At 34.8% G+C, this 27973-nt stretch overlaps 2 protein-coding genes across 3 annotated transcripts in view; one reads left to right on the forward strand and one right to left on the reverse strand.

Moving 5' to 3' along the window:
- LOC117102600 (protein RRP5 homolog) overlaps positions 1-9986 on the forward strand; it is a 34202-nt gene extending 24216 nt beyond the window's left edge. The window contains exons 21-35 of the mRNA XM_033242958.1: positions 80-222; positions 846-948; positions 1568-1757; positions 2130-2310; positions 2472-2651; positions 2969-3082; positions 3336-3445; positions 3654-3736; positions 4182-4316; positions 5231-5299; positions 5647-5831; positions 6132-6300; positions 6600-6753; positions 7144-7309; positions 7750-9986. Of these exons, the coding sequence (XP_033098849.1) occupies positions 80-222; positions 846-948; positions 1568-1757; positions 2130-2310; positions 2472-2651; positions 2969-3082; positions 3336-3445; positions 3654-3736; positions 4182-4316; positions 5231-5299; positions 5647-5831; positions 6132-6300; positions 6600-6753; positions 7144-7309; positions 7750-7918 (2151 nt within the window). The 3' untranslated portion in view covers positions 7919-9986. The remainder of the gene's footprint in view (positions 1-79; positions 223-845; positions 949-1567; positions 1758-2129; positions 2311-2471; positions 2652-2968; positions 3083-3335; positions 3446-3653; positions 3737-4181; positions 4317-5230; positions 5300-5646; positions 5832-6131; positions 6301-6599; positions 6754-7143; positions 7310-7749) is intronic.
- A 7889-nt stretch (positions 9987-17875) lies between these two features.
- Positions 17876-27973, reverse strand: part of LOC117102602 (homeobox protein engrailed-2a-like) — a 22684-nt gene continuing 12586 nt past the window's right edge. For both annotated transcript variants that reach the window (XM_033242962.1, XM_033242961.1), the window contains 2 exons: positions 24028-24227; positions 17876-20027 (listed from right to left, as the gene is read on the reverse strand). In XM_033242962.1, coding sequence (XP_033098853.1) covers positions 19647-20027; positions 24028-24227 — 581 coding nt within the window. In that variant the 3' untranslated portion in view covers positions 17876-19646. The remainder of the gene's footprint in view (positions 20028-24027; positions 24228-27973) is intronic.

A 27973-nucleotide genomic window follows, 5' to 3' on the forward strand; every position in this document is an offset into this window, starting at 1 on the left:
ATTAATTGATATTTTGCTATTCATTTTTTTTTAATGTAAAAAATATATGTAATTAACATCCATGTTTCTCTTTGCTCAGGGTAAAACTGTTCTCAATGGATTCAAGTTAAAGGCAAAGTTGAAAGCACGAGTTATTGGTTACAGGGAGATGAAACAGAACAAGAGTCTGATTCTTACTAATCAGTTTACTCAACTAGGCCTAGAGCTTAGTATAAAGCCAAGGTACACATCAACAAGATACACTGTTTGTTTTAAGCTAATAAACTTCAATGTAATTCAATATATGGTTAGCTTACCTTGTATATTTAAGCAGGGTTTCCTTAGTTGCCAAGGTTACAATATACTACTCATATGTAGATGGGTTAGATTCAGTGGTTCTGTTTCCCAACCTTGAGGTCAGAGGTTCAATCCCTCGCTCTGCATTCTGCTTGTGTCCTTGGGCAAGGCACTTTACCTACGGTTATCTCTCTCCACCCAGGAGTACAAGCGGGTTACCTTGTAGGCTCAAACACAAAAATTCGCAGATTACAGCTGCAACATCATGGAATTCTCCCCAGGGAGCTGAGTATGCGTTCCATATGTGCTTGATCCAATGACCGGGGGTAATAGTGTGAAGCGCTTAGAGGCCTTGTTGGCAAGAAGCTCTTTATAATTACTGTATTATTATTTATAATTCATACAAACAAGAAAAGAATAATAATTAAGCTCATGATAATTACTGTGTTGAAATAATTATTATTAAATAACTATAATTTTTAATGAACTACTTTTAAAGGTAATTGAAAATATAAATAATAGTCATGATTTGCATTCTAATATTTACCATCTAAATTTTTATTTTTCAGTAAAATCAAAGAAGATTATGAAGTTCCTGAAAGACATGTGTCAGCCAAAAAACAATTGCATTCATTTGAGCCTGGTCAAACGGTCACTGTCTTTGTCCAACAGGTAGATCCTCCTCTCATATGCAATAACCATTGGTAATTGTATATGCGATATGAAATATCCATTGATTTTTAAAAATGTTAATCTGCTGTGATAAATTAACATTTTTTAAAGTAAACTTTAATTAGAGAATTTTAAGTTTATATATTTATCCTAAGTCACTGTAAATTTATGGAATGTTTTTTGTTTGAAATGATGTTCTGGTGTGATAAATTAACATTTTTAAAGTAAATTTTAATATTAGAATCTTAAGTTAATATATTTATCCTAACTCACTGTAAATTTATGGAATATTTGTTTGTTTGAAATGATGTTTGGGGAGACCAACTTTTCAGCACCATTTTCAATTGCAATTTTTGTTTTGTTTGTTAAGCTTGTCTTATGAGAGAAAAATAAATGAAATGAAATTGAATAATTGAAGTAGTGTAAATAAATAAGTTCATGTTTAAAAGTAAAATGCAGTGGTAAACGATTAACTCTAGTTTACACTTCAGACTGAATGTTAAGCCATGGTCATTTGTACTTTGTGTTCTTTAAATGGCTATGTGCATGAAAGATAATTTTAAAAAATTCACAGCATGTAGGACGGTCGCCACTTTAATTGATATTTATTATCTTGCAGTTTTGCAGCAATATTCTTTGGGTACATGTTACCCCATATGTTGGCGGGAAGATTCATCGTCTGAACATCTCCAAGAAGTTGTCGGTATTGACGGAGCCTGTGAGGCATTTTAAGAAGTCAGGACAGGCCATACAAGCAAAGGTTTTAGGTTTAGATGATGAAGAGAAGGTGCTACAGCTAACGATGACAGGTGAGCCTAGATGTGTTGATGGCTTCATTTGTACAGTGATAATGCTGATGGGAATGATGATGATGATGATTATTATTACATTATTATGAATACAATGACGATAAAAATGTCTTAAATGATTACGATAATAGTAGTGATGATTATGATAATGGTAGTTATGATGATTATCAGAGGCTGATCTAGGATATTCAAAATGACAGGTGACCTATGTCTTTTATTAGAGCAAAGTGAGGGGTGTAAGCAGGGAAATGATGTAATAGGGAGACAATTAATAGGAACAGTTATACTTGGATTATAAAAGGCATAATATAAATACTAATATTATTAATATTTTAAAAATATTTTGTCTATTAATTATCTTTTGCTATTTAGGAGAAGAAAAGAAGGAAGTAAAGGAAAAATCAGTAGTAAATGGGTGTGTAAAAAAGGTGCTAGCCGATCGGTTGTGTATTCAATTACCCTTTGGGTGCTTTGGTAGTGTTTTCATCACAGATATCAGAGATCACTTTAAAGACCGCCCTCTGGAGGGATATAAAGAAGATCAGTATGTGAGGTAATATTTTAAATTGTATTTAAATTCTTATTTTTGAATATTTTATCTCTAGCAGTTCTTAAACTTATTTTGCTAGATTAAAAATCTGTAGAATATTTTTAGTTAATTAGTATTAGTAAATAATAATTGGTAATTTGAATTTTAATATTTCATTTGAATAGATGTGCTGTTTTGGATGCCAAAGATAGACAACATGTGGTGCTGTCACTGCGGCCTTCACGCATTAGTAAACACAATGACCCTGGTGCAGATCAAGAGGTCATGACCCTTGATGATGTCAAGGAAGGATCGGTGGTCAAAGGATACGTATCTGAATGTAATGAACAGGCATTGTTTGTATGGTAAGCAAAGACAATGGAATCTATATTACCAATGTTTTGAAAGTAATAATTTCTTGTTAGCCCATGTTATTCCTTAATGCTTGTTGCAAATGTAAACATCCTTTGCCCTTCATCCTGTGATTTGCTATGAAGAGCAGCTTCATTTTAATCTTTGTCCACACTATCAAAAATGTGATATGCCCATATTTGGCTGTAATCACCTCATCATTTGTCACATAAAATGGGATACTGTAGACAAAGCTTATATGAAACAATGATGAACATAATAAAACAAAGAATAACCGGGAAACATATTAACAAGTATATTTTTTCCGCAGCTTGTCTAGAACGGTGACTGGGACTGTGAAACTTAATCAGGTATCAAGTTATTATGTTGAAGACTTTGCATCTGTGTTTCCAGTCGGTACACTTGTATCAGTCAAAGTTCTCAGGTTAGATTTTGTTTTCTTACTCATAAAAAAATGTTTATATTTTTTTAAAGTGTAGTTACATCCAACAGCGTAAGTTCAACAATAATATAAAGGAAGTACCTTATCCTCCAGAATGCTAAGTTAATTTTTTTTAGAGGGCTGCATTTATTCTCAAGAGTAGGAAATCCACTAGAGGGCAGCATTTATCCTCCAGTGTGCAGTATTTCTTCTCATTATATTCACAGTGACTGATGCATTGCTTTATCTTCTTTAGGGTGAACAAAGATAAAGAGAAGGTATCGCTGTCTATGCTGCCAAAGGACACGGAGCTGCCAGATGCAGTACCTGAACATCTTAGAGGTCATTTCAAAGTTTCTAAGAAAGGTCAATATGCTAATTATTTTTATGCATTATTCATATTAATTTTATGTGAGATGTATTTATTCATTTTATATCCTTTTAATTATATACATATATTATTTCATCCCAATAAAGACTCTAAAACCCCTAGCAAAAGATATAACTTTTTCTTGAATTTTGCATTTTCACTGATATGCAGACAGTATAAATGTAAGTCTTCTTTTCATTTTAGAATCAAGAAAAAGGCAGCGCAAGACGTCTGCTAATCGAGAATCCGACGACAGTGGTATGGAGGAAAATGAATCTGAAGATGAGGTAAGACTAGGTCCACACATGCTCACAAATACTGAAGTCATTACAAGTCAGGCAGCAGACAGGCAAGCAAGCAAGCATGGTGACACAAATTCATCCTGACTGCAACATTCATGCACTGACAATGTTCCCTTTCAATTCTCCTAGTCAAAACTGAACTATAGAACTGTCCACATTTTAATTTTTATGGTTGTTTCTACAAACACGATGAAATAATTAAAGTTTTGAATACTTGTATTATTATTAGTAACCTGACACTGATCCAGCTAATCTTCATACACTGGCACTCTTGTGCTGCCGTGGCAGCCATTTTGTTTTTATATGAATGTTTCTGTCTTCCCTAGTTAGCAATCTATTAATCTTAAAATAATGTTAATTAATGTATGTAGATAATGACTTGGAATTTTGACATTATGCTCTATTATTTTTTCCCCGTGTTTGTTTTTAGATGGTAGCAGCAGCAGCTCCAAGGCTTACTCTGTCATCTGGGTTTTCCTGGGATGTGGATCTGTCTAAACTTGGACAAATGTCTAAACTAGGTGCTGGTGATGATGAGTCTAGCAGTGAAGAGGAAGATGACGTGGTACTTGACTGAATCAACAATTGTTGGATGGACTAAAGCCCTGTTCAGACTATCAACATTTATTTGAAAAAAAATCACATGACCATATATGGGAACATCCTTACCATATATGGGCAATATGGACATACAGCAGTTTTTTGTCAAAGAAAATGTGATAGTCTGGGTTTAGCTTAAGTCTCATTATAATGATTAATCTGGGCATATTTTTTATTAGACTCAACAAACAATATAAAAGATTTTATCACATTTTTACAGATTTTAAGTGAAAATATCCTTCATAACTTTCAGACAATATTATATTATCCTATGATATATACAGTAAAACGTTTATTTTACGTACCCCTTGGCACCAAGGGGTGTTCGTAAAATTGAAAAATTTGTAAACTAGATCGGGTGTCAGTTTCCAATACCTAGGCCTAGCTATCCCTGCCATCGAGCGCCGATATGCTGACGGCTGCCAGGCCTAGCACAAACCGACAGTGCAGCAGCGTGGTCTACCGCACTAGAGCCTAGCTGAATTTGCCTTCGATAAAAACCAAATTATTTTAATCACTGGCATTCTTCCATTTAACAAAATATTATTTTAACGCGTATTCAAACATCTGTATGTTCTATGGCCGAATTGTGTTGTTTACATGCGTTTGGCGATCATATCTAGCATTCACGATGTCAAGTAAGTTGCTGACCCCAACAAACTTGTCAATCCGACAACAATCTGACAACACTTGTGTTGGTAGTTTGCTGTTCTGGGTAGGTTTATTACATTAATATAGCAATTAGACTTTTTTTACTGTAATAATTGGTTGAGGATGGCGTCATCAGGGGCAAAGACCATTCGTAAAATCGACTATTCGTAAAATCAACATTCGTAAAATGGATGTTTTACTGTATTTTAATAAAAATATTCTCCACAGCCACCCCAGAAAAGGGCAAAGAAGGAGAAGAAGAATGAAAAGAAAAATGAAGAAGCAGAAATCCAGCGTGTAAGTGTTATTGTCTTTTAATTTTATTGATTGATTGAGTGATTGATCGAATGACTGACTGTTTGATGGATTGACAAATTGATTGATTTATTGATTGGTATGTTGATAAATTAACTGGCTGCTTGATTGATTATTTGATTGGTTGATTGATTGGCATATTGATTGATTTATTGATCAGTTTATTGGTTGAGTGATTGGCTCACTGATTTATTTTATTTCGATACCTAACCAACAGAAAATGAAATTCGCCAATAACAATAAAATCAACAACAAAAAACGAAGGCCTACGTTAAAACAATACGAAATAATAAATGCTAATTTATATATTTTCTAATTGATTAAATTAGACTGAGCAGGCTCTGATGCAGGAAGATCGTACACCAGAGACAGCTGAAGATTTCAATCGGTTGGTTCTTAGCTCACCAAACAGTTCAATGATTTGGATCCGGTACATGGCTTTCCACCTGCAAAACTCAGAAGCTGAGAAAGCAAGAGCTGTTGCTGAAAGGGCACTGGAAACTATCAATTTTAGGTATGTAAATTGACTTATAAAATGGACCTGTCAGCTAAGCCCCGCCCCTTGGATTTTGTTGCTAATATCCCACAAAACAACGGTGGAAAATTACGAAACCATGTGCGTTTTGTGGGACAACACATGCTTTCGGGAGGCACGCTTTTTAACGCTATGTATGCGCCAGAAAAGGCGCGGTACAGAATACCTGGAAATTACTCTGGAAAAGTTCATTTCGTATACTGTACTTCAAATAAACAAGAATATTTTAGATTTTTAGCATGATCCCATTGATTCGATTAATTATATTTTTCTTTGTAGGGAAGAACAAGAGAAATTAAACGTGTGGGTAGCCTACCTAAACCTTGAAAATCTCTATGGAAATGAGGAAACCTTAATCAAGATTTTTGAGAGAGCTCTGCAGCAGTGTGAACCAATCAAAGTATTCCAACAACTTATTAGCATTTATATTAGAACAGATAAAAATGAGGTAAATATGACATTTTCATAGCAGGTCAAATGAGATTATACTTCATTGTATAATTTTATTTTCATTTATTTAGTTGATATAAAAGCATAATATATATGTACTGTAATTGGTATAAAAAGTATTTTATTTATTTAATTGATGTGTATATATATGTACTGTAATTGGTATAAAAGGTATTTTATTTATTTAATTGATATGTCTCATTAGTGGAGATATTTTGAATCTGTACTCGATGTTCACAGTGGAATTTTAACGCATACCACTATTAAAATTGTTTCATAACTTACATGTCAATCTAGGCGGCTGATCAGCTTTTCGGTACGATGGTGAAGCGTTTCCGTTCGGAGAAAGATGTTTGGATCAACTACGGATCCTTTTTAATGCGAAATGGCAAACAGGACGCTGCGCATAAGTTGATGCAGCGTAGTTTCAAGAGCCTTGAAAGCAAACAACGTAAGTTTGCCAGTATAACTTTTTGAAAAATATTTTTGTGATGCCTGATGGTAAGGAATATAATATTATTAGTTTTGCATAACATCCTTATTAATATTACGTTATTAGGCCTATGAATTGGATGTTTCACTTGGTTGATTGTAGTTGACAATCCATTTCACTAACAGAATAGAATAGAAAAATACATGTGGCTAGAAGTAGAAGTATAGTAGAAAAAGCCTCATGTATGGAAACAATTATAGAATATAGCTTCACATTGGTTCCTTTTGCAAAATTTCCCCTGTACATAAGCATTCAAACCCTGTACACTGACAAAAAATGTAGTTTTAGTATAATTTGGAGGTTTTAGGTGGGAAAATATGATCAGATTCTCTCACTGTTTTACACCAGATGTTGATGTGATTGTGAAATTTGCTCAGATGGAGTTCAAATGCGGTGAACCGGAACGTGCGAAGACTATGTTTGACAACGTCCTGTCAAGTTACCCCAAGCGCACAGATATTTGGTCAGTCTACCTGGACATGGTCATCAAGCAAGGTGACCCTGTAAACACAAGGTTTGTCAGTGTATTATTCACATTTTGCGATGTCTTGATTGTTCTCAATTTAACTTTAGCTCAACCACAACAAGCCTTCTATACTTTGTTTAGCAAAATTTTTTGAAATATCTACAGAAACAAGTGGAAAAATATAATAAAATTTTTTTTGTTATATTGGCAAAATATTTCAGCCAAAACATCTAAACCAAAAACACTATTAATTTAGGAATGGAGTATTACTTTTTATAAGATGTTATATTGTGGTTTGAAAAAAAAATATTGTTTTTCTTTGGATACGAACCTAAGACCCTGCAATTACTGCTCGGTTGCTCTCTCAACTGAGTCATGAGGTCAAGCTAATAAACTCTCTTGGATTTTTCTATTAGAACATGTTATTCCCAAAGTATTGCATAATATGCAATAAAAAAAATAAATTAGTGTCTCTTCCTCTTTTGCAGGAACTTGTTTGAGAGAGTCATCAGCCTGGAGTTGCAGCCTAAAAAGATCAAATTCTTTTTCAAACGATACTTGGATTATGAAAAGAAGTTCGGGGATGAAGGTAGAGTGAAAGCAGTGAAAGCAAAAGCGGTGGGATACGTTGAGAAAAAGTCATCAGTTCTTACATGAGAAAAGATTGGAAATAGTCAATAAAATTGGAAAGGAAAATATTACAATATCATGTCTTTGCCTCATAATCAAAACATTTTAAAATCTTTCTGCAGTACTTAATGATAATGATTATAGTAGGAGGCAACTGTTGAATCAAGACCAACCCAAGAGCGTGTACAATGTAAACTACTGATAAATACAAAACTATGACAAAACTATCATTCTGAATTTCGCGATTTTCGCGCGCCCGTAATTTTCACCATCGTTGTTTTATCGCGAAAATTAAGGGCGCGTGAAAATAAAGGGCTTTACAGTATACGGTATTTATACAAAAAGCTCTGTGTTACAACAGACCATATAATTCTGAATTAAAACCACAAGTTATGCCAATACATTACAAATTAGAAAAGGTATGTCTTAAACCGATTTTATTTTTTTTGCTATGTCGGCCTTACCAAGAAGATTGTTCCCTTTTGTGGAATGGCTAGCAAATGCCCTGTGATCGTAATTGCGGAGAAAGTAGAAAAAAGTGACACTAAAGCTAAATCTTAAGGTGTGTGTAGGTACACATGGTTGCAACAGCTCTCAGGCCAATGCATCTCTGTTAAGAAATTGCTTCTAAACAGGGAGCCATTGTAGATGATTAAGAAGCTATGATTTTGTGACATGTCTTCCAACAGATATGCTGATGTGTTTAACAACCAACCATTATATAACTTTAATCACAGGTTTAAGACATTTATGGATCTATGTCAATCTAAGACCAAGAAAGGCCCAGCAAAAATACAAATGGCTGCTGTTAACATGCCATCACTGCAAGGCACATTAAATTTAGAATGGTAAAATAATGAGGACAAGGACATCTGTTGCAGACTGCCAATATCAGAAGGGTTGACATTCACCATTTATAAATGTGACCCACCAAAAATAATACAATGTCATTGCCTAAAAAAGCTGTTTTACTATAATTTTGTTTCTAGTGACCAAAGAATATTTTGCAGTCATTTTTGGCTAAGTGTGTAGTAATGTAATCAACTTCGTACATGTATTAATATCAGTTTTCTTTGTCTCCTAGTATTTCCAGGTTTATTCACTCAGTCCACTTACTTTGATAGAAATTACTACAGTTGTTTTCTGGTACATTTTGAGTCTCAATTGCGTTGTATAATGCATCAAACAGTTGAGTATTCCCATTACTACACACCGCTTTTATTGTGTATATTTTATTTTAAACTGCGAGATCACAAACCCTGTCTAGCGCCCTCTGTGGCTACTATCAGGTTTGTTGGTACAGTCACAGACGTAGGCCTATCATTAGATTTAAAATCGGAAACAAGTGCGTATTTGGCATAAAAGCTGAAGTAAAATGTATCCGTTTTATCGTATTTGACAGTACGGAAATTAATAAAGAAATTAACGTTAAATATTGTATACAAGCGTCGGCATCTAAATTCATTGATTCAATAGAAGACCTGACTTACTGCCTATTGAAAATCCTGTTACTGTATTCATGCTATTGTAGTGAAGTAGTTCGGTGATTCAGTTTGTCAGAATAACGATTGTGGAAGTGCAATCACTTAATAGTGATCTAAAATGTGTATTACTTTCCAAGAAACATCGTACTTGAGCACTTCGTGTTGGTTATGGTGATCGTCACGTATGCTTACAAATATCTGCCAATTCTCTTTAGAAACAATTCTTACTATTATTGCTGAAAAATAGTGTTTTGGAGTTTCATTTCAATCAATTAAAGGCACATGTGTCTTACAAAGAGATGATGCTCATTTAAACAATAATTAAAACAGAAGGATGAGAGATGGAAAACAGTAAATAAAATCGTGTACTTTAGATTTGAAACGTCCAACTGTTTCAAGTAGAAGGCCTACTCTACAGCCTGATAAGTGAAGTTCATTCCATAAGGAACGGCCAACAAATGGGCTAGCCCCAACGTGTCTTGCCTACGTAGAGATTCTTGTAATCGGATCTAAACGCTTATATTTGTCATGTGTAGTTTTATATGTAAGCTTTACATATATTTTGAATATGATTTTTAGACAATAAAGTTAAATAAATACGTAAATATATTGTAAGCATTATACCCCAGTGTCTTATGGTAATATCACGGTGCAATGCTTCTTATATGGAAGTTTCGCAAGAAAATACGAAAAAAATAACGAATACTGTTGTGTAACTCGTTTTTCACGCTGTAGAGAATCTTTGCGGGCCTTGTACAGTACTTGGTATGACGGGACGTCTTGTTTTACGATGAGTAGTTGACAGTTCACTAGGAAAAAGCATTGATTTGTAAGCTACAGAAAATAAACCTACCATTGAATGACTTGCTACATTTCTAAACTTCTCTATAAATATTTAAAGTTTTTATTATTTCCTATAGTGCAAAACTCAATACCGTTACATTAAGCCAATACAAGTTTACGACTAGTCGATGGATTTATTACTTAACAAAAGAGGGCGGTAATCAAATTTTACATCTCATTCCCCGTCAAACGCTAATGGTCCATACAGCACGAAATGAATACATGTGATCTGACCTTAAAATTGGATACAAGTATGTGACTTATGTATGAAAGTAAATGATTTGTAAAATGAGTCGCAGACTGAAGGATTTTAATTAAGCGATCGGTAGATAGCGTTTGCTTGTAAGTGACAAGGAATCTGTCCCAATAGATGAGATTTAATCATCACCGTAGCCCCCTGTCATGTCGATAACGCTGTTGTCTTCGAGCAGATCGAACAATTAAAATGACAAAGTAACATGTATGACGTTTAAATGATAACTGCATATGGTAACCACAGTACTCAGTACTTTGGAACTATATTAAGATATAAAATAATATTGTATACCGCGATAGTACAGTACGGTATTGTTTTATTTATTCATTTATTTTTTATTTCAAACACAACAGCAATGTATAAATACAATCAGAACAATCGAGAAATATAAAAATATACAATTCATGATAAGGTAAAAGACATTTAAAAAGGAATGCATTCACTGTAGACCTAAATATTGCTTTGAGATTATATTATATTGTTGTTATTACTATCACAGCCATTATTATTATTATTATTATCATTATCATCATCATTGCCATCATCATTTATGCACTATATTTCAATTATCATTCCTTACTAGATTACTAAAATAAGTTGTAAGCCATCATGTACTTTGTAGCAAAGCTAAATTGTAGTACAGGAAGCAAAAATATAACATACAAAGGGAAACATCCAGCAAAAATCACGAAAGAAACATGATGACACAGCAAACATCTCACATTAAAAACAATACAGTACAACGGTCATGAATAAATTGAGATGGAGTCACTGTCTACGTTGGCGAAATATTGAGACACATTAAAGATAATCATAATCTGTTCATCTAAATTAATATTAGGCCCTATGAGAGAGTAATTATGGTTTAAATGATCGTAATCTGCCATTTAGTTACACAGGCGCAATATTGGTCATATCAACATAGTATATAAAAAAAAAGCAGAGATATCATTACACATAGGTGGCATGTCAAAATCAACAACAAAAGTATAGCTCAGTATAATATTGCTTATTTTTATATAGCCTACTTTTTAAACAGGGAACAGTAGAATTATTTAAACTACCGTAAATGCTTACTTTTTTGTATACGTATGCCTATGTATACCGTATACCTACAGTACTGTGCTTGGTTCAAAGGCCTATTAGTAACTAAGCACAGTAGGCCTTTCAAGGGTGAACCAAGAATGACAATTTCCACCGTCAATTAATTTAGTGGAGATGTAGGGCGGTGGCTTGCCTTCCAATCTCATAGTTCTGTGTTCAAATCCTGTGACAGCTATGGATTTTTTTCTCAACTTTAAAACGCCACTTCCTAAGCCTTAATACGTCTTAGATTATAAAGCGTCACATTTATTTGAGAGCGCCCTGGATACCAGCTTTCCTTTTAGGATAAGCTGAAAATGTAACCCTCTTTAGGCCTAACTATTGTATAAAAAAAACCCCCAATAGCACAGCAGTAACAATTTAATTATAACATCTGTAAATCATCAAAAACGGAATTGTTTCGATGTGTGTCTCTTTGGAAGAAGATAACTTGTTTGATCTTTTTAAAATAGGCAATTTTATGTATTTAACCGAGGGTTTCCAAGTGTTATGACAGACAATATAGGGGTGGGTAGGTCTAAGACTATCTTTAGGGGTGGGTAGGTCTAAGTCTATCTTTAGGGGTGGGTAGGTCTATTGATTATAGTGTGAAAGGTGGCTGATAAGCAGAAGAGAGACCATTCGTATGGAGAGTTTGAAATTTATTAAATGAACATGTCTCTACCTCGTGTAGTTGATAAGTGATATCCGTCAAAACAGCAACACACACACATCCACCCACGAACAAATCCCTGACACCCGCCTCCCTATATGTCGTCCCCAAATTGTCAAGAAATATTACAATAATATTTGTCAAAGCCGGAGGATAGGCCTATTTATGGTGGACAATTTTTGTGACGACTGGTTAAGCCGAGGCGATAATATTATATTGTGTTCGGGTGAGTTTGATTGATTGGCTTAATGTACGCTCATTCGTCCCTCGATTGATTTGTCTGCGTTAAATCTAATTTTACTTTTTGGTTTTCATACAAGAGTCCATGTGCGTTGTTGATGTTGAAGGAGTTTAATGATCATTTCTTATAGTCTATCGTTATACTGTACAATCTTATCCAAGTGTATTTCTGGGGAGGGCTTAACCACCGAGGAGTTATATTAATGTGTTATTATTTTTTTGTAAATGATTATAAGGCCTATAGGCCTATTCGTTTAGCGGGGCCGGTGGGCGTGGGTGCGCGATGCGAGGAGGGTTTGGTGATAGACATTAAGAATATATTTAGAGTGGTCAGTGGGCCTCTCATTACGGGGACCACCACCACCACCTCTTCATGTCAAGATGACCAAATTGGCCCGTCGATAATAGGCCTACTTTAATTGGTAATACACTTTGCGTTGCGGTCCTTAGAGAGCTATCGACACGTTTATGAATGCACTGAGCAGACTATAGACACGTTTATGGTTGTCGTGAGTCAAGATTTAAAACGCTTATTAGTAATTTCGTTGTTTCTTTGTGGTACACCCTACATCTGGAAAATTTAAGACGGGAATATGAAGTTGATATCTCAATGAAGAGATCATTTTCAGCGACTCAAGAAATTTAAATCCCCGCAGACTACGACTGAAAGACAAAAATAAACAAACCGTCCTGCAGTAACGAAAAGATAAAATCCCACGAGAGCTGTAATCTCCAAGTTACCGAACCTCAAGCGCATAAATAATGTAGATACTTGGCCGGGCTGGCAGCGGCCGTGTCCTAAAATACATCATTCGAGTTTGATGGGGTATGCCTAGAAATTAATTGATATAAGTAGCAAATTGAGACCAGTATCGAAGGGTAGGTTTTCACTCGATTTATTCTTTAATGGAAACCAGATCCCGGCTTCAAATATCTTGAACCCTTGAGATATATACTTGGGATCAGTGTTCAAAGTAGCCAAATCAATTGACAATGTGACCACTATTAAACTTGTACTTGTAACATTTTAGAACTCATTATTTATAATTAATTATTTTGTCACGTGTTTCAATCTGAAACTCAATTAACCACGCTGTCCTCAAAACTTACATCGGTTACTCAAACCGATAAACTAAGCATAACTGTATGATTGTTTGTTATGAATTTTGATGAGGAAAAATTAAATCGTTAGACAAGCACTAGACAAAAAAAAAAACAAAAAAAAAACACAAGATATTATATATTTCAAGTTTTTAGCGATGATCGATGAGTTACGCAGATTAAGAACCCAACGTGTCGATCACCGATTGGTTAAATTGATTGTTATCATTAATTGGATTTTCCAATAATACTTAGCAATAAAGGATAAAATCAAAGTAAAACATTATAGAAAGTAATTACAAAATATGTCAAACGCATACTATAGGCATACGGTATTAATTATGAGGCTCAAATCATCGCTCTCCGACCTATTTCCATTTCTATTTTGCTTGGTCTAATTATAAAATCTCGGCTGTGGGATTAAACACATAGTAACCCTCAATATTTAAGCTTATGAGTACAGTATGATCAATATGTTTTTTTTTTTTTTGTTTTTTTTTTGTTTTTTTTTGTTTGGATTTTTTTTTGTTTTGTTTTGTTTTGTTTTTTTTTTTGTTTGTTTTGCGTTCGGTTTGGGGATAGAATTGCTTATAGGCCTACCTACTTAAATATTGAGGGTTATTAGGCGAGTCGATTGGCCGAGCGGTTAAGACAGGGGAACCGTGACATACAGCCATAACATTCGGCGCTGGTTCGAACGGCACGCTCGCCTATGGTTCCGGTGGTGGAACAAGTCTTCTCGGGTAAGGACTCTAAACCGTAGGTCCAGTGTATACAATTGGCTTGTGGGCACTTTAAAGAACCCTGTACATCTTTCGAGACGAGTAAAATAAAGTTTAATTTGTTTTGAAAGTATAGCCATCACCAGCTTCAGTGTTTTATGGGTAATTTGTTTCCATGTTCTCGTAAATCTTCCAAGAAGAGTTGAGTTGAATCTACAGATTTGCCCTTACTTAAGTAAAAAAATACGGTAATAATGAACTTACCACAATGTTAAAATAGAAATAGGATCGCTTACATAAGAATTCACCAAGCATTCCCCACTCCCAAATTTCAAGAATTTAGCATAGGCGAGAGCTTTCGTTACGTGAGGGTGTGGGTTGACGAATGTATTATGTGGAAAATGGGGGGAGGGGGAGGGGGTAGGTTAGGTTTATCATGTACCGTACATATAGTGTTGTTTCTATAGTATAGGCCTACTCGTCCTAACATGGTTCAAAAGAATTTGTTCTAAAATTCTGTCCACACTACCAAATTTTATGTGACAAAGAATACGCCCATATTTGGATGTAATAAGCCCATATTTGGATGTAATACGCCCATATTTGGGTATGACAACATCAATCCCAAATATGGGCACATCACACAAAGTTAAGTTTGATAGTGTGGACATGCTGAGCATAAATACTGGTACATTATCTGTGATATACATATAGTAGTATTCAATATCAAGTATTCAATTTATTTCACAAAAAGAAGATAAAATAAGACAAATTCAAGTGTGGTGGGGAAACCAAAACATGAGCTAAGCTCGTACAAGAAATCGGCCACCTTTCAAAAACAGGCCTACTCAGGTACCAGTACAATACTCTGTTGTACCGTGACTTTTATATTTTACAAATAACACTATTTACCTGTAAAAAAAAACACTGTATAAGATCCCTTTTTATTGACGGAAATCTAAGATTAAATACAGTGTTTATAAAAAATATTGTATATATAGAACAAGAGGATTTATAGACATTCATGTTGTTTTTGATTTGAATTGTATTTGAAGTAAAAACTATTTTTGTCAGACCTTATACCTGTATATAGATGCACGGGATTATATAGGATAAGCTGCTATGGTTTTCTGCATTATAAACTCATTTGTGTTTTCCCGTTTGACTGCCTCAACATCGAAGTATACCAACCATTTAAATACTCATCATCGTAGTTGGTTGATACTGGTATATATTTATCATCAAGCCTTTGTATTTTATTCGGATTTCGCAGGATATTTGTTTATTCGGATAGGCAATGGTTACGGTATTTACCTATAAATACTATTAATTATTTCAAAAAAAATAATAACACGTAGTAGGTAATATTAACAATAACAACAACAGCAATAAAACAAATAGGCCTATATGATAATGTTATAAAAATAGGAATAATAATAATATAGTAACACTGTACTAATAATATACAACAACAACAACAACAATAATAATAATAATAATTATAATAATAATAATCAATATTGATTATAATGATATTAACAATAACAATAATTTTAATAATGAAAATAATAATAATTATAAATTCATGATAATGTCGTGTATACTTATAAGCATAATACTGTAAAACCTCGAATTGAAGCCCAGTGGGCTTAATCTCGAGAAGAAGCCCATCTCGAATTGAAGGCCAACTCTTTAGTTTGCAAAATTAGCCTCGATGGGCTTCTTTTCAAGATATCATAGGCTTCTCTTCGAAATAGTACAATATACACACTGCACATGAATTTCAAAAAAACAAAATAAATTAAAAACAAGCTTGGTTTATAAGTAGTAAGTAGGTGATTTAAAGCCAGTTAATACACTCCATTCACAAATTCACATAATTTACGGCATTCATTTTGAAAAGAAGCACCCTCTTTATTTTGCAAAAGTAGCCTCGAAAAGAAGTCCATCTCGAAAAGAAGCCCATCCAAAGTTCGCGAAAAAAAATAATAATAAAAATAAAGCCTAGGGCTTCAATTCGAGGTATTACGGTAATAAATAATGAGGGATTGAAACTGATCAAATTAATGAATGTAATAGAGGCAGTGAAGAGGAGAGGGGAGAGGAGAGAGGAGAGCGGGGTGAAGGCGCGAAGTGTCATTATCCTTCGAAAATTAACGAGTAGAGGAACTCGGTGCCCAAAATGATTTATTATCGACGTCACAGAGCAATTCGGTAATCGGTTAATAACGTTTTAACGATGAGATTCATTCCTAATTACTTCGGCTGGTTAATTGGCCTTCAGAATGCAACCCACACAGGACTACCAGTTGCCTGGTTATGGTAAGTGCAGGTACAGTACTTTAATTGCGTTTACTTGGCCTAAACGACACAGACGTTCAAGGTGTGCGAGAGAACAACTAAACGAAACAAGACAATTTAGTTTTTTAAGCGTTTGTCTAAAATATTATTAGCTTATATCGTTTACATTTGTTTTACTCAAATTTGTTTTTTTTATGTTAAATATTTATTTAATAGATATAGGCTTATATCCACTTTAATATTAATAAATTATTAATATATTTCTTTCTCTTTCAAATTTATATTACAACCCAAAGAATATTCCCTTTGGTCTGCCTTGGTTGTCAACCTAAAAAAGCCTGGCTGGTAGAGATAGAATCTCCAAAGATTAACTTCATCCAGTTCCTTAATTGCCGCTAATGAGCCTCCCCCCCCGCCCCTTCTTCCGGCGCTCCCTGTCACACACTCTTTTTACATCATGATATTCAGTGCCGGATTCATTGTATTCAATTTAACGTTTGAGTGTGCCATGAGGTGGTATAGACTTTTGATCTGTAAAAGTCGGTTCCTTCTATTTTGAATTCCTGGATCCGCCACTGATATTTGATATTTGATGGTTGTCACGTTAATGGTCGCTTCCCCTGGATGTATATGGGGAAGAAATGCCTATTTCTGTGACTTTTTCTGTTTTTATTCCTTTTCAATAACAGTGTCGCAGTCTTCCATACTTTCCTATCCAAACTTAGTTCTTTCTTTTTTCTTTTGTCCTTTCGATTTTTTTAGGTCTACTGCCCTTCCTTTAGGGTGCCCTGCAATATTGCACAGTTAGCGGTTAGGCCTACTTATCTCTTTCTTTTCTTAGAAATTGAAGCAGCCGGCAGCAGGCACCGCCATTTTTCTCAAAACGTATTAACATTGTTCATGTCTTTCTCGTGGCCTCGATTTGACGATGCAATTACTCTTCTTAAATTCATGATTTTCAACGAGTATCAAATTAATTAGGCCTTTATATATTTTTGCAACATTTTTCATGTCTTGAACCACAAAATGAATAGGCCTTGGTTATTCCATTTAATTTGAATGGCAAGTACTATATTAGTTTTCCAAGACATATCTAACACCACAAATTATAACAATAATAAACACCTGAAAATTGATGAACGCCATCACGATAACTGTCAATTGAAGCTATGGAGTTGAAGCGGGGGTTTCTGTTTATACATCACTCAATATTCCTTTAATAATGACAAATTTATCAATTTGTCGATCTATTCCACCCACATTTAACACATAACTCGCTGATGATGATAAATACTTTTTATTAAACCTGAAATTGTACAACTTATATCGGTTATCTAGGCATCAATTTATGTACACACATTTATCGTTAAACCCATCACAAAAAAGTGTGACGAAACACAAACATTAACAAGTCCTCAACAGGCGGGAAACAATACTACAAACCTAGCGTGAGGATGCTATAGTTAGATAATAAATTAATGTAGAGCTTCCAAAATGTCCGTACGCTACAAAGAAGTATACGTCCACAGTTATTCACTTCAAGACAAAATATAGATTTGCAATACAGTATAAACTATCTGTGAATTAATTACATTCAGTAGATAATATAACTTGTAAGCCTTTCGGGCAGTCTATCGTTCACAGAATTCATCAATTCTTCAAAAGCAGTACCGTAACGAGCTTTTGTATGTTTAAACTTTTTATTATGGAGATTATGCTCGTTGTTGGGCCGGGCATTTACTGCGATCAACAGTCGTCGGCCGACGCGATTTTATAAAGAAGTCAAAGACGCGCACGCAATCCGTTCAAACTGGCACCTATTATCAGCAGACGGCGTCGCGTCGTCTAGCGCACACAGAAAGCGGAGTTGAATTCGTTGTACGACGCAGTGAGCGCCCAGCTTTACGTGTAACAAGTACTTTAGCTGATTTTATGTATTTTAAAACATTATGATAAATTCCTAATGAGTGTCTTCTATCGATTGTTGGCAAAATATGATAGGCCCACTTATATCATTCCAAAACCCATGCAGTATCATTATATTGGTTTTTTTTTTCTGATTTCCGTGACTAGTGACGGATAGAGCTGCCATTTAAACGAACTTTGATGACGTAAACACCAACGCCAACATTGGCATAAAACGCGACGCAAACGCATTCAAGTTTGCTGACGCGGCCTGTCTTATGCGCACGCGGCGTGACGCCACAGAACTCTTCTTTTTTTTTTTCAATAGTGAGACCGTCAGCCTTGACTTGGTTTGTTTTTGAAGCGTGTATGAACTGTGCTTTGTATAAGTAGGCGTACATACTAACAAACGAATATACTTAGTTTAGGAGAATAAAATTAAATTAAGGTTGACCCATTTGTTCAATCTATGGCAGGCAGCAGGCTAATAAATCCACGCATCAATGAAAGAAAAACATCAAGGTAGATCGCTTCGCTCCCTTGCATGATCTCATCAAGTTCGAAAACGAACTGATGAGCTTGTTAGCTTCTAAGCCGCGGCTCGTCATCGGTTTTTCTTATCAATTAAGATATACTCCACCATGCTTTATAAGGAGTATTACACACGGTCCTAAATCCAGCTTAATTGAAAAGTTTGCAACGTTTTACACATAATGTATCAACAGATAACACATCATATGTGCTCTTGGCGCACACCTTCCTCGTAATCACTACTTGACCGAGATACTACCTTTTCCCGCCAACTCTGTCTAAGTAGTGTTTGTCGTCTGTAAGTGTATACTTGTTTCAATCAGTTTCTTCAAGTGCCAATTACTTTACGAATGAATCGAAAGACAGATTTTAAACTTCATACACAAGTAATTAGATAGGCATATTCCCTTTCTACACTGACTTCTGTTTCTATCGGTTATAGGCATGCCTACTCTCGCAACTGACTGCTCGTTACTAAATTGTAATTTAGAAAGTTTAACTCTCGATCCTCAAGTACACAAGCCTCGACAAAATAGTTAATCTTCGTATTGTATCTAGTTACGTAAATAAGTTTAAAATTTGGGCCACAAACTTGTCCGTTTCACTCATTAGGCCCCTACCTATCATGTAAATACAAATTTTGTTCTGATGTTGAGTCTTCTTCTTTACTGCCAATAATTTCTATTTCTGATTCTGATTTCTCCGTTTCCTTAGAAATTAAAAACTCTTCTGTCTTCTTAAGCTGTTCGTCACATTTATCTATATATTCGTTTTCTATGCATTGTTTAGTTCCTGCGGTATCAAAAGTGTTAGCACTATCACCACTGTTGTCATCAGTGGGCTTTTGACGGTTTTCGTCGCTGCTGGACCGCTGCTCGTTTCGTTTTAGCGATTCCAAGTGCTTTGGTCCACCAATCTTATGTTCTGCAGCTTCTGAGTTCGAAATTCCTTCCAACTTCTTCCACTTGGTACGACGATTTTGAAACCATATTTTTACCTGAAATGGAAAAAATTACGGATGAATATTTTAAGTGTTATGAACTTGTGTGGTAACCATGGCATAGCTGTACGGTATCATTTATTAGAATTTAGTTAGAATTGAATAGGAAGTGGGGTTTCCTTTCCCGTCCACCAATCTGCGACTCCACAGATATGACAATTATATCCAATATTAGGCTAATATTTATTTTTCTCTACAAATAATATTCTATTTATACAGTATTTAACTTTCTTATTCGGATGTTTTTGTTTGTTAAAAAGTTAATTGTATCCATCGTCAATTATAGGGCCATCATTCGTTGGGACCGATTAGGAAAGTCAAAAATTGTATTTATTAACAATAACAACGCAGCTATTTTTATCCGGATTTATTTCCAGGGTATTCGTCTCAAAAAAGCCGCAATAATCCGCCAAAGATTGTCTGGTTTGTTGTATTTGTTTTTGAACGACCTAGGCCTGTGGATATTCATCGCCGAATTCTCAAGCGTCAAATCAGCCTACCGTTAACGAGCTGTTGTGTCGCGCAGGCCGAATCAAAATAGCATTGTGCTCTCCAGCTACCAACATGTCAACAAACAGGCTGTTGGCTCAATTTTTTGTTTGACGAAGATTCATAAAAGTTGATTTTGCCCCTTATTTGCAACCGAATAAATGTGTCGACTTTACGATCAAACGCGCACGGTTACGAATTTTCACGAAGGAGTTCCTTGTCGTCGTAACAACTTCAACAATGAATATGATGATGAGAAGAATGATGTTCATAACAGTTCATTTGCAACAATACCGTACTTATAGAGCTAATACAATAGGCCCACATCCAAAACATGATCAACGCAAGTAACAACAGTAACGATGAGTAGTTAATCTTCATAATTCTAGGACTATGCCTAATCATCATCATCATGCATCATCATCGTCATCATCATCATCATCATTAAGATTGTCTTATTATTATTATTATTATTATTATTATTATTATTATTATTATTATTATTATTATTATTATTTATTTATTTAATAACATCTTTAGCCAAGATGACACAATTATTTGTGAAATGCTTTTCCTGTTGCTGTTGTTTGTTTGCCTCGTCAATCAGCCGGAAATATTAAATAGGCCTATTTAAAAAAAAATATATTTTAAATTAAAATAACTTTTATATAATTATGTGTTCCATCTGTTACCAAAGACAGTACTTAAAAAGGAGCATCAATGTACACAGGTGTATAGGCAGGTAGGCATAGGCTTATAATATGTTAATATGTCGAAAAACTTCTTAAAGGTATTCAGGGACGATCGCGCCTTAAGGCCCACAGTAGCCAGCTGTAGTATGTCTACATTGAAAATAATAATTTTACAAAGCAACCGACGTGACAAGATTGAGTTAAACAGATTGGTTTGTCTTTTAAACTTAGGGGAGTGAGGCTATGAAGAAGGTTCATTCAGCGTAACCTCTGCAAGTCACTCACGATAAAGAGGAAAATAGGCCTAGGTTGTTTTTTACTCTAGGCTAATGGCCTACAAAGGACGCACTTTAAGAAGTTAAATGAAGAGGAAAATGCGCTCACAATGCATAAGCTTTTGACGAAAGAACTTCTTTACACCTCCAGCGCAAGGATACATTCAACTCATTGTAAGATTATTTAGCAAAGTAGTCTGCAACAAAGGGCGCGTAACGCACGACGATTTAAACAGGAATCTAAAATATACATAGGGCCTAGACATCACAATTGTTCCGATTACCACCCACTTATCCATTTAGACTCAAATTAAAATTAAATGTTACAATCTCTTGAAATTGTACCACGGTGGTGTGTCAATGTCTTTAATATTCGCTCACATTTGACACAACAAGTTCCCCAGGGTAATGTCAATGTTGTGGTGTGGGGGCGTGGTTTTATCTTGCGTGGACGTTTGTCACATAAGAGGTGGGGTTGATTGGTCAATTATTTAGATGTTAAATTTACTCCTACGAGAAAATACAGTAGGCCTAGGCATTTGGTCGCCTGTGACTCTTTTCAATCCCAGACGACCGAGGACGGCGTATCATCGCTTTAAAAAGGAATCAGACTCTTCTACGACTAAACGGTAATTTGCTTTGGCCTTAAAGCTCATAATTTGACATTCACAGCATCAATATTAGTATGTTTACATTCTATCAACTCTATGGGTATTGTGCGAATGAAAAGAATATGTAGGCGGCCTGTAGGCCTAGTATCGTTAGTAGCTAAACGGAGTTGATATTTAATTTTAATTGTCAATTCGGTACACGCAAGCAGTTGACAGGACCATATTAATACGCCTCTCTATAGTTTGCATAACTCACTCAAATTTAATCAGTAATTATATTTGTCAGACGATTTCAATGAATCATCATTAGTCAATTTGGAAAAAAAAACACCGGGCTAGTTAACGGAAAGTGATTTTTTTTTATTCTCTCTTTCTCTCTCTCTCTTAATAATACGAATACGGAACGAGTGTTGACAAACGAGTGGTATTCTTAACTGCTGACAGCATAATTGATTCCGACCCCCCATTTATTCCCAATGGCTTACTGAAATGCAAATATCCTTGGTTCAATTATGTGTTTGGAAGGCGTTTAGATATCTAGACGCGCGCGCGATCACTGTACCGACAGTAAGCACGTGATTTTGACGTAAATGAAAAATAATTCAACTATCGGTTTGATAATGTGATTCCCGTTGATTATTATTTATACTATATTTAAAATTAATTAATTTGTTCACCAATCTATCGTTGTTCGCCGAATATATACCGTACATGCGCTAAACCGTAAATCAAACATGGTATGATTACGCAGGATGGGATGATCCCAATGCTAACAATTACGATATGATTGCGGATTAACTAATCAAACCACGATTTTATTGCGGATAATTAGCCGATTTAATGATCACTATTTGATTGTGGATAATGTAACATAAGGTGCTGAGTATTTAATTAGGTCTATAGGTTGTCAAGGTGGTCACAATGCGTGCGGATCAGACAATTATATTAATCAATATTTGACCGCCAGTCGTGATGACCACTCGGTACATGCGTATGCCTTTGATTGAGTACCGGTATAAGCCTAATTATAGTTATTTCTATAGTATATTTGGTGCCTTTCGTAGTAACAGCCGGTGAAAAGAAATAGGGAATCAATTCTAGAGGATGAGAAATTACTCCTACGTTTCATTAGAATTCCATGTGGTATAATTGCTTTGAATTCCAATATTATATACGCCTAGGCCTATGTTGCATATATACAATATAGGTTATATAGACCTATACAGGCCTATATTATAGTAACTGCGGGAGGATGTTAAAATGTTTTATATTTAATTATTAATTAATTAATATTATTCTTTTTTATTGTTTTATTTATGTTATTAACAATTGTTTCTTAAACGAATTCCCAATTTTGATTGGATGATATTGTGTGTATGGATTGAATTCTGCATGCTTTTAGTCCATTCTCAATTGTAAAATTGTTGATTTTATTTATTTATTTCATAACACATAATACATAACACAAGTAACAAAGGAAATATAAATAGAAAAACAAAGAAATTAATAATTAAAAAAAAATAAGTACCGGTAAATAAAAAATTTAAAAAAATAAAAAATAAAATAACTAAGTAACAAAGGAAAAGAAATTATTACATATAGATATATTATATAAATAAAAATTTAAATTAAAATCAAATTGACTATAAAATAATTAAAAGCAGAATAAAAAGGCACAAAAAAGCAAAAAATAACAAAGTTAAAAATAAGATTTAAAAAAAAATTATATATATTTATAAGTTAAAATAATAACATAACACAAGTAACAAAAGAAATATAAATAAACAAAGAAATTAAAATGAAAAATTATAATAAAAACCAAGTAACAAAGGAAAAGAAATTATGACTATAAATACGATCGAATAGCACACATGTGTACATACACACATGGATAAATTTCCATGCACGATATAGGCCTGGGCCTACCCACCTGAGTATCGGTAACTTTTAACATAGACGCCATTTCAGCTCGTTCGCTTGCCGATAAATACTTTTTCCCTTCGAACTGCTTCTCGAGTTCAAATATCTGTCGTCCAGTGAACGTGGTCCGAGCCTTTTTCTTTTTCTCGATAGAGTCACAATCCTTTGGTAATTTTCTTTTTGCTGCTTTCTCTCTGGATTTGTCGGAATCTGAAATGATAGAAAAAACCAATATGGGGAGATAATAAAAACTGAACTATTACATTATAATTAGAAGTGATGATCGCTCCTAAGATATTTTCCTGACGCAAATCCATATCTTAATATAGGCCTATTATAATTTCAATTTACTCAACAATCCTCCAGAAGGAGAGAACATTTTAGAATGCAAATTAAAAACAGAAAACAAAACATTACAAAAAAGTTTACTGAGATTTGTCCATCTTTGCACCGGATGGTGTGGTCAGATACCTAAACGCTTTTATAAGAATGGGCTGAGGGGTACTGGGGCAGTCCATCAACTTTTTGATTTCGGAGCAAGCAATTCCACAATTACGCTACCTGCTCGACAGCTTGGTAGAGGTAACATAATTATATATATATTCGAACATTTCATAAAATATCGTAGCTGTTTTTAAATAACACTTTCAGAACCGGGAGAGGAAGAGGTTCGGAAAAACCCCCCAATTATTTCACATCACGTGTGAATATGTTGATTCGTAGCCCAACATTTGAATTGTCTCATTTGAAAATTTACTTAAGAGCAGAGTGTAGGTAGACCTATATAATATAGGCCTAGGCCTATATGATATAGGTGTAAGCCCTAGACCTTTGTATTAGGCCCCATAAATAAATTGATATTATCCTGTTAGGTATATTGCAACAAACGTTAGGACTATCATTATTTTGTAATTCATATAGGCCTGGTGGCAATAACAGTAATTATCGTAGTATTTGTTACTAATTTAACGATTTCATTATTTGCTTTACATTGGATGAAGGCCAATAGAACCTTTTAAGCCTACTTCATACAGTAATTACCAGAATTATCGCTTACAGTATAACATATGGTAAGTTTGCTATCACGTGACAGTGACGCACGCCCAACCAAATACCCTTGTGGGGCGTCACGACAGGCAACGCGAGTTCATTGAAAAAATATATTATTCCAGTAATAGACTAATCACGGAGAGGGAAGTTGCGTGGTGCTGGTGCCTGCTGCCTCGGTAGGCTATTTTTAATTGATTCTAAATTACTGTGCCGACGACCTGGTTTTCAATAACGATATAAAAAATGACCCGTCACTTCAAAGGGTTACCGACTTTTCGAGTAATTACACTTTACTCCATGTATCTTTCCTGTGCTGCTAACAACAATGCTGTAAATTATTAGGCGACGAGCAATTGTATTGTTGCTATCCCGTCTGAGCGATAGAAAACGACACCCTAGTTGTGGTATACCGGGCCTTTTATTTTTTTAGGTACAGAATAACTCCTTTTGGAGTTAAAACAACTCCGTGAAAACAACAATGTATGCAACAACTCAGCATTTCCAAATAATTTCACATTATATAATAATAGTCGCCTAGACCTACCAGCAAACTAATGATGATGTAGCAATATTTATATGGCAGAAACACTTTGAGGTCACTTAATCCAAAAACATGTCTTCATAAATCACTTATTCAACTATTATATAAACAGATTCATTTTTTAACTTCTCAACTTAGTGTTCCATAATTCCTAATTATTAGGCTTACGACTACTATCAAAAATCATGCGTAATTCCGGATGGATAGTCATTAGAATCGTATAGGTACTGTACATAATTGATTGAGAACAGAGTAAAAAACCCTGATTAATTGGTTAATTGTTTGAGAAATTATTAGATCACTTAGGAGGTGTCTAACGATTAGGAACATGTTCTATAATTTCCTGCTAATGTCATGAACAATGGCACTTAGACCATCCGTGAAATAGTAAAATGGCGTGATAGTATTATAAATCAGCATGAGACAGCATGTCATAAAGATATTAATATTGACGAATATTTTTTTTTGTCAATTCAGGAAGTTAATTTAAAGATAAAAAGGAAACTGTGACGTGAACATACTAACCTAATAGCTATAGAAACTTAGACCCGCATTTCGCAGGGGATTCCATAGTGCAAACAATTTAGAGCGCCTGAGATTCGAACACTTGCGATCAAAGGTCCACGAGAGAGAGGTTAACACAGCGCTTGCGAATCGGACACTTGTGACCTCCACTCGGGTCCGGCTATTGACCAGTCATTTCTCAGTGGCAGATAGAGGGGTAGTAAGGGGAGTAGGCCTACGCGATAAGGGCAGTACGCCCCCTCTCTTGTTTGTAACAAAAATAGTTTTGTTAATATTATCAGAAAATCACCAATCTAAATAGTAAAAATCAATCATATACTAAAACGCCATATACAACCTGAGATTAATGAAGATGCTAGTGGTTTAAAGGAGATTTTCCACTTGCACCCCTATTAAAGGCTCTTCTCTGAGACTCTCAATCAGATCGTACATACACTCCCCCTCTTCCATACCGGCCTGGATCCGCGGCCCCTGATCTCTCTCGTATCCACAAGGCCTAGGCCTATCACTATGTTTTCGAATAAGTGTTCTGGTAATTAATAATCATTACCTTAATACATTATAGGCCTACCCCCGATCCCCTAAGAGCTGAGTAGGCTTCTAAGGCAATAACATTGCCGCATCCACATAGTCACACCCAGCTCCCGGGAGCGAGTTCCTTAAGTTCTGTTCAAGGGTTGCGAAGCACTGACACGTGTCACGTGTGGTGGCATGAAATCGGCATTTTGTTCGAAAGGTACAAAAACCGTTTCCATTTCAATAGCATTATTGTTTCTTTTAATCCATTATAACATGGATGAATCAATTAACTGTAATATTACGATTTAATGCTGAGCAGCAATTGTGTTCAATGTTCTGTTTTCTTAGCCATCACCCGATATGTAGTTTATTTCTACTTAACAGAGATTATAAAGGAGTTTGTACTTAAACGGCCATTAGATACCTCGTATCACCATCGTCATAACCATTTTCTATTCGACTAAATCGCTTTTATTGTCTACAATTTTGGACCAAAATACTCACTGCAAATCCATCTTTCACAATCGCTTTCATTCAATCTCATTTTTTGTCTCGATTAGTATTTTAGAATAATATTTTCATAGTGGCTCTTCTACGGTAATCAATAAAATATAATGTTGCAGAAATAGTATCCAGTGATTGATTTAACTAGGTTAAATAATTATGTAGTGATCGGTTGCCTGTGTATTTAAAAAAATAGGTTGTTTTAGTAGACATTTGCACGCGGACTGGCGGGCAATATTCGCCGAATCGCCGTGTTTAATTGCTTCTAATAGCTCTCTCCGCGCCGGGTCATAAATTTCCTGTAATCATCTTCGCATTATTGTATGCGACGAAATTACTAGTTTAGGGCTTTTGTTGTTTTTCTTTTGAACTAATACCGTATTCTTTCTAATCGACAGGTTGAAGCGAGAGTCTGTGTTTTCAACAACAATAATAATAACAAGACCTAATATTAATATTATTATTAATCTACTCAAAAGCCAGCTTACTAAAGTTTACCTGATTTGGATTCAAGAAAAATGACAACACAATAACAAGCATATGGATTTGTGGTTTAATTACTTTACGTTAGTTAATGATGCACACAACCCGTTGGGTGGTATAGTACTATGTAGATATATCAGTGTATGAATTAGTATCTCTCGATTACTGCATACTGCGTGATATTATGCTGTTATGGTTACGCACATGTAACATAACTGTCCATTTATCACAATCACAATACTGTACAGTGTTCCTAATGCAACTGGTGTTTACCAGATGCATAGCTATATAGGCTTGCTGGTTGTGTATATAGGCACTACATAATGTATATGAT

The sequence above is a fragment of the Anneissia japonica genome, unplaced genomic scaffold, assembly GCF_011630105.1.
Source record: "Anneissia japonica isolate Jap-2015-1 unplaced genomic scaffold, ASM1163010v1 scaffold1489_len2284818_cov182, whole genome shotgun sequence".
Taxonomy (NCBI): Eukaryota; Metazoa; Echinodermata; class Crinoidea; order Comatulida; family Comatulidae; genus Anneissia; species Anneissia japonica.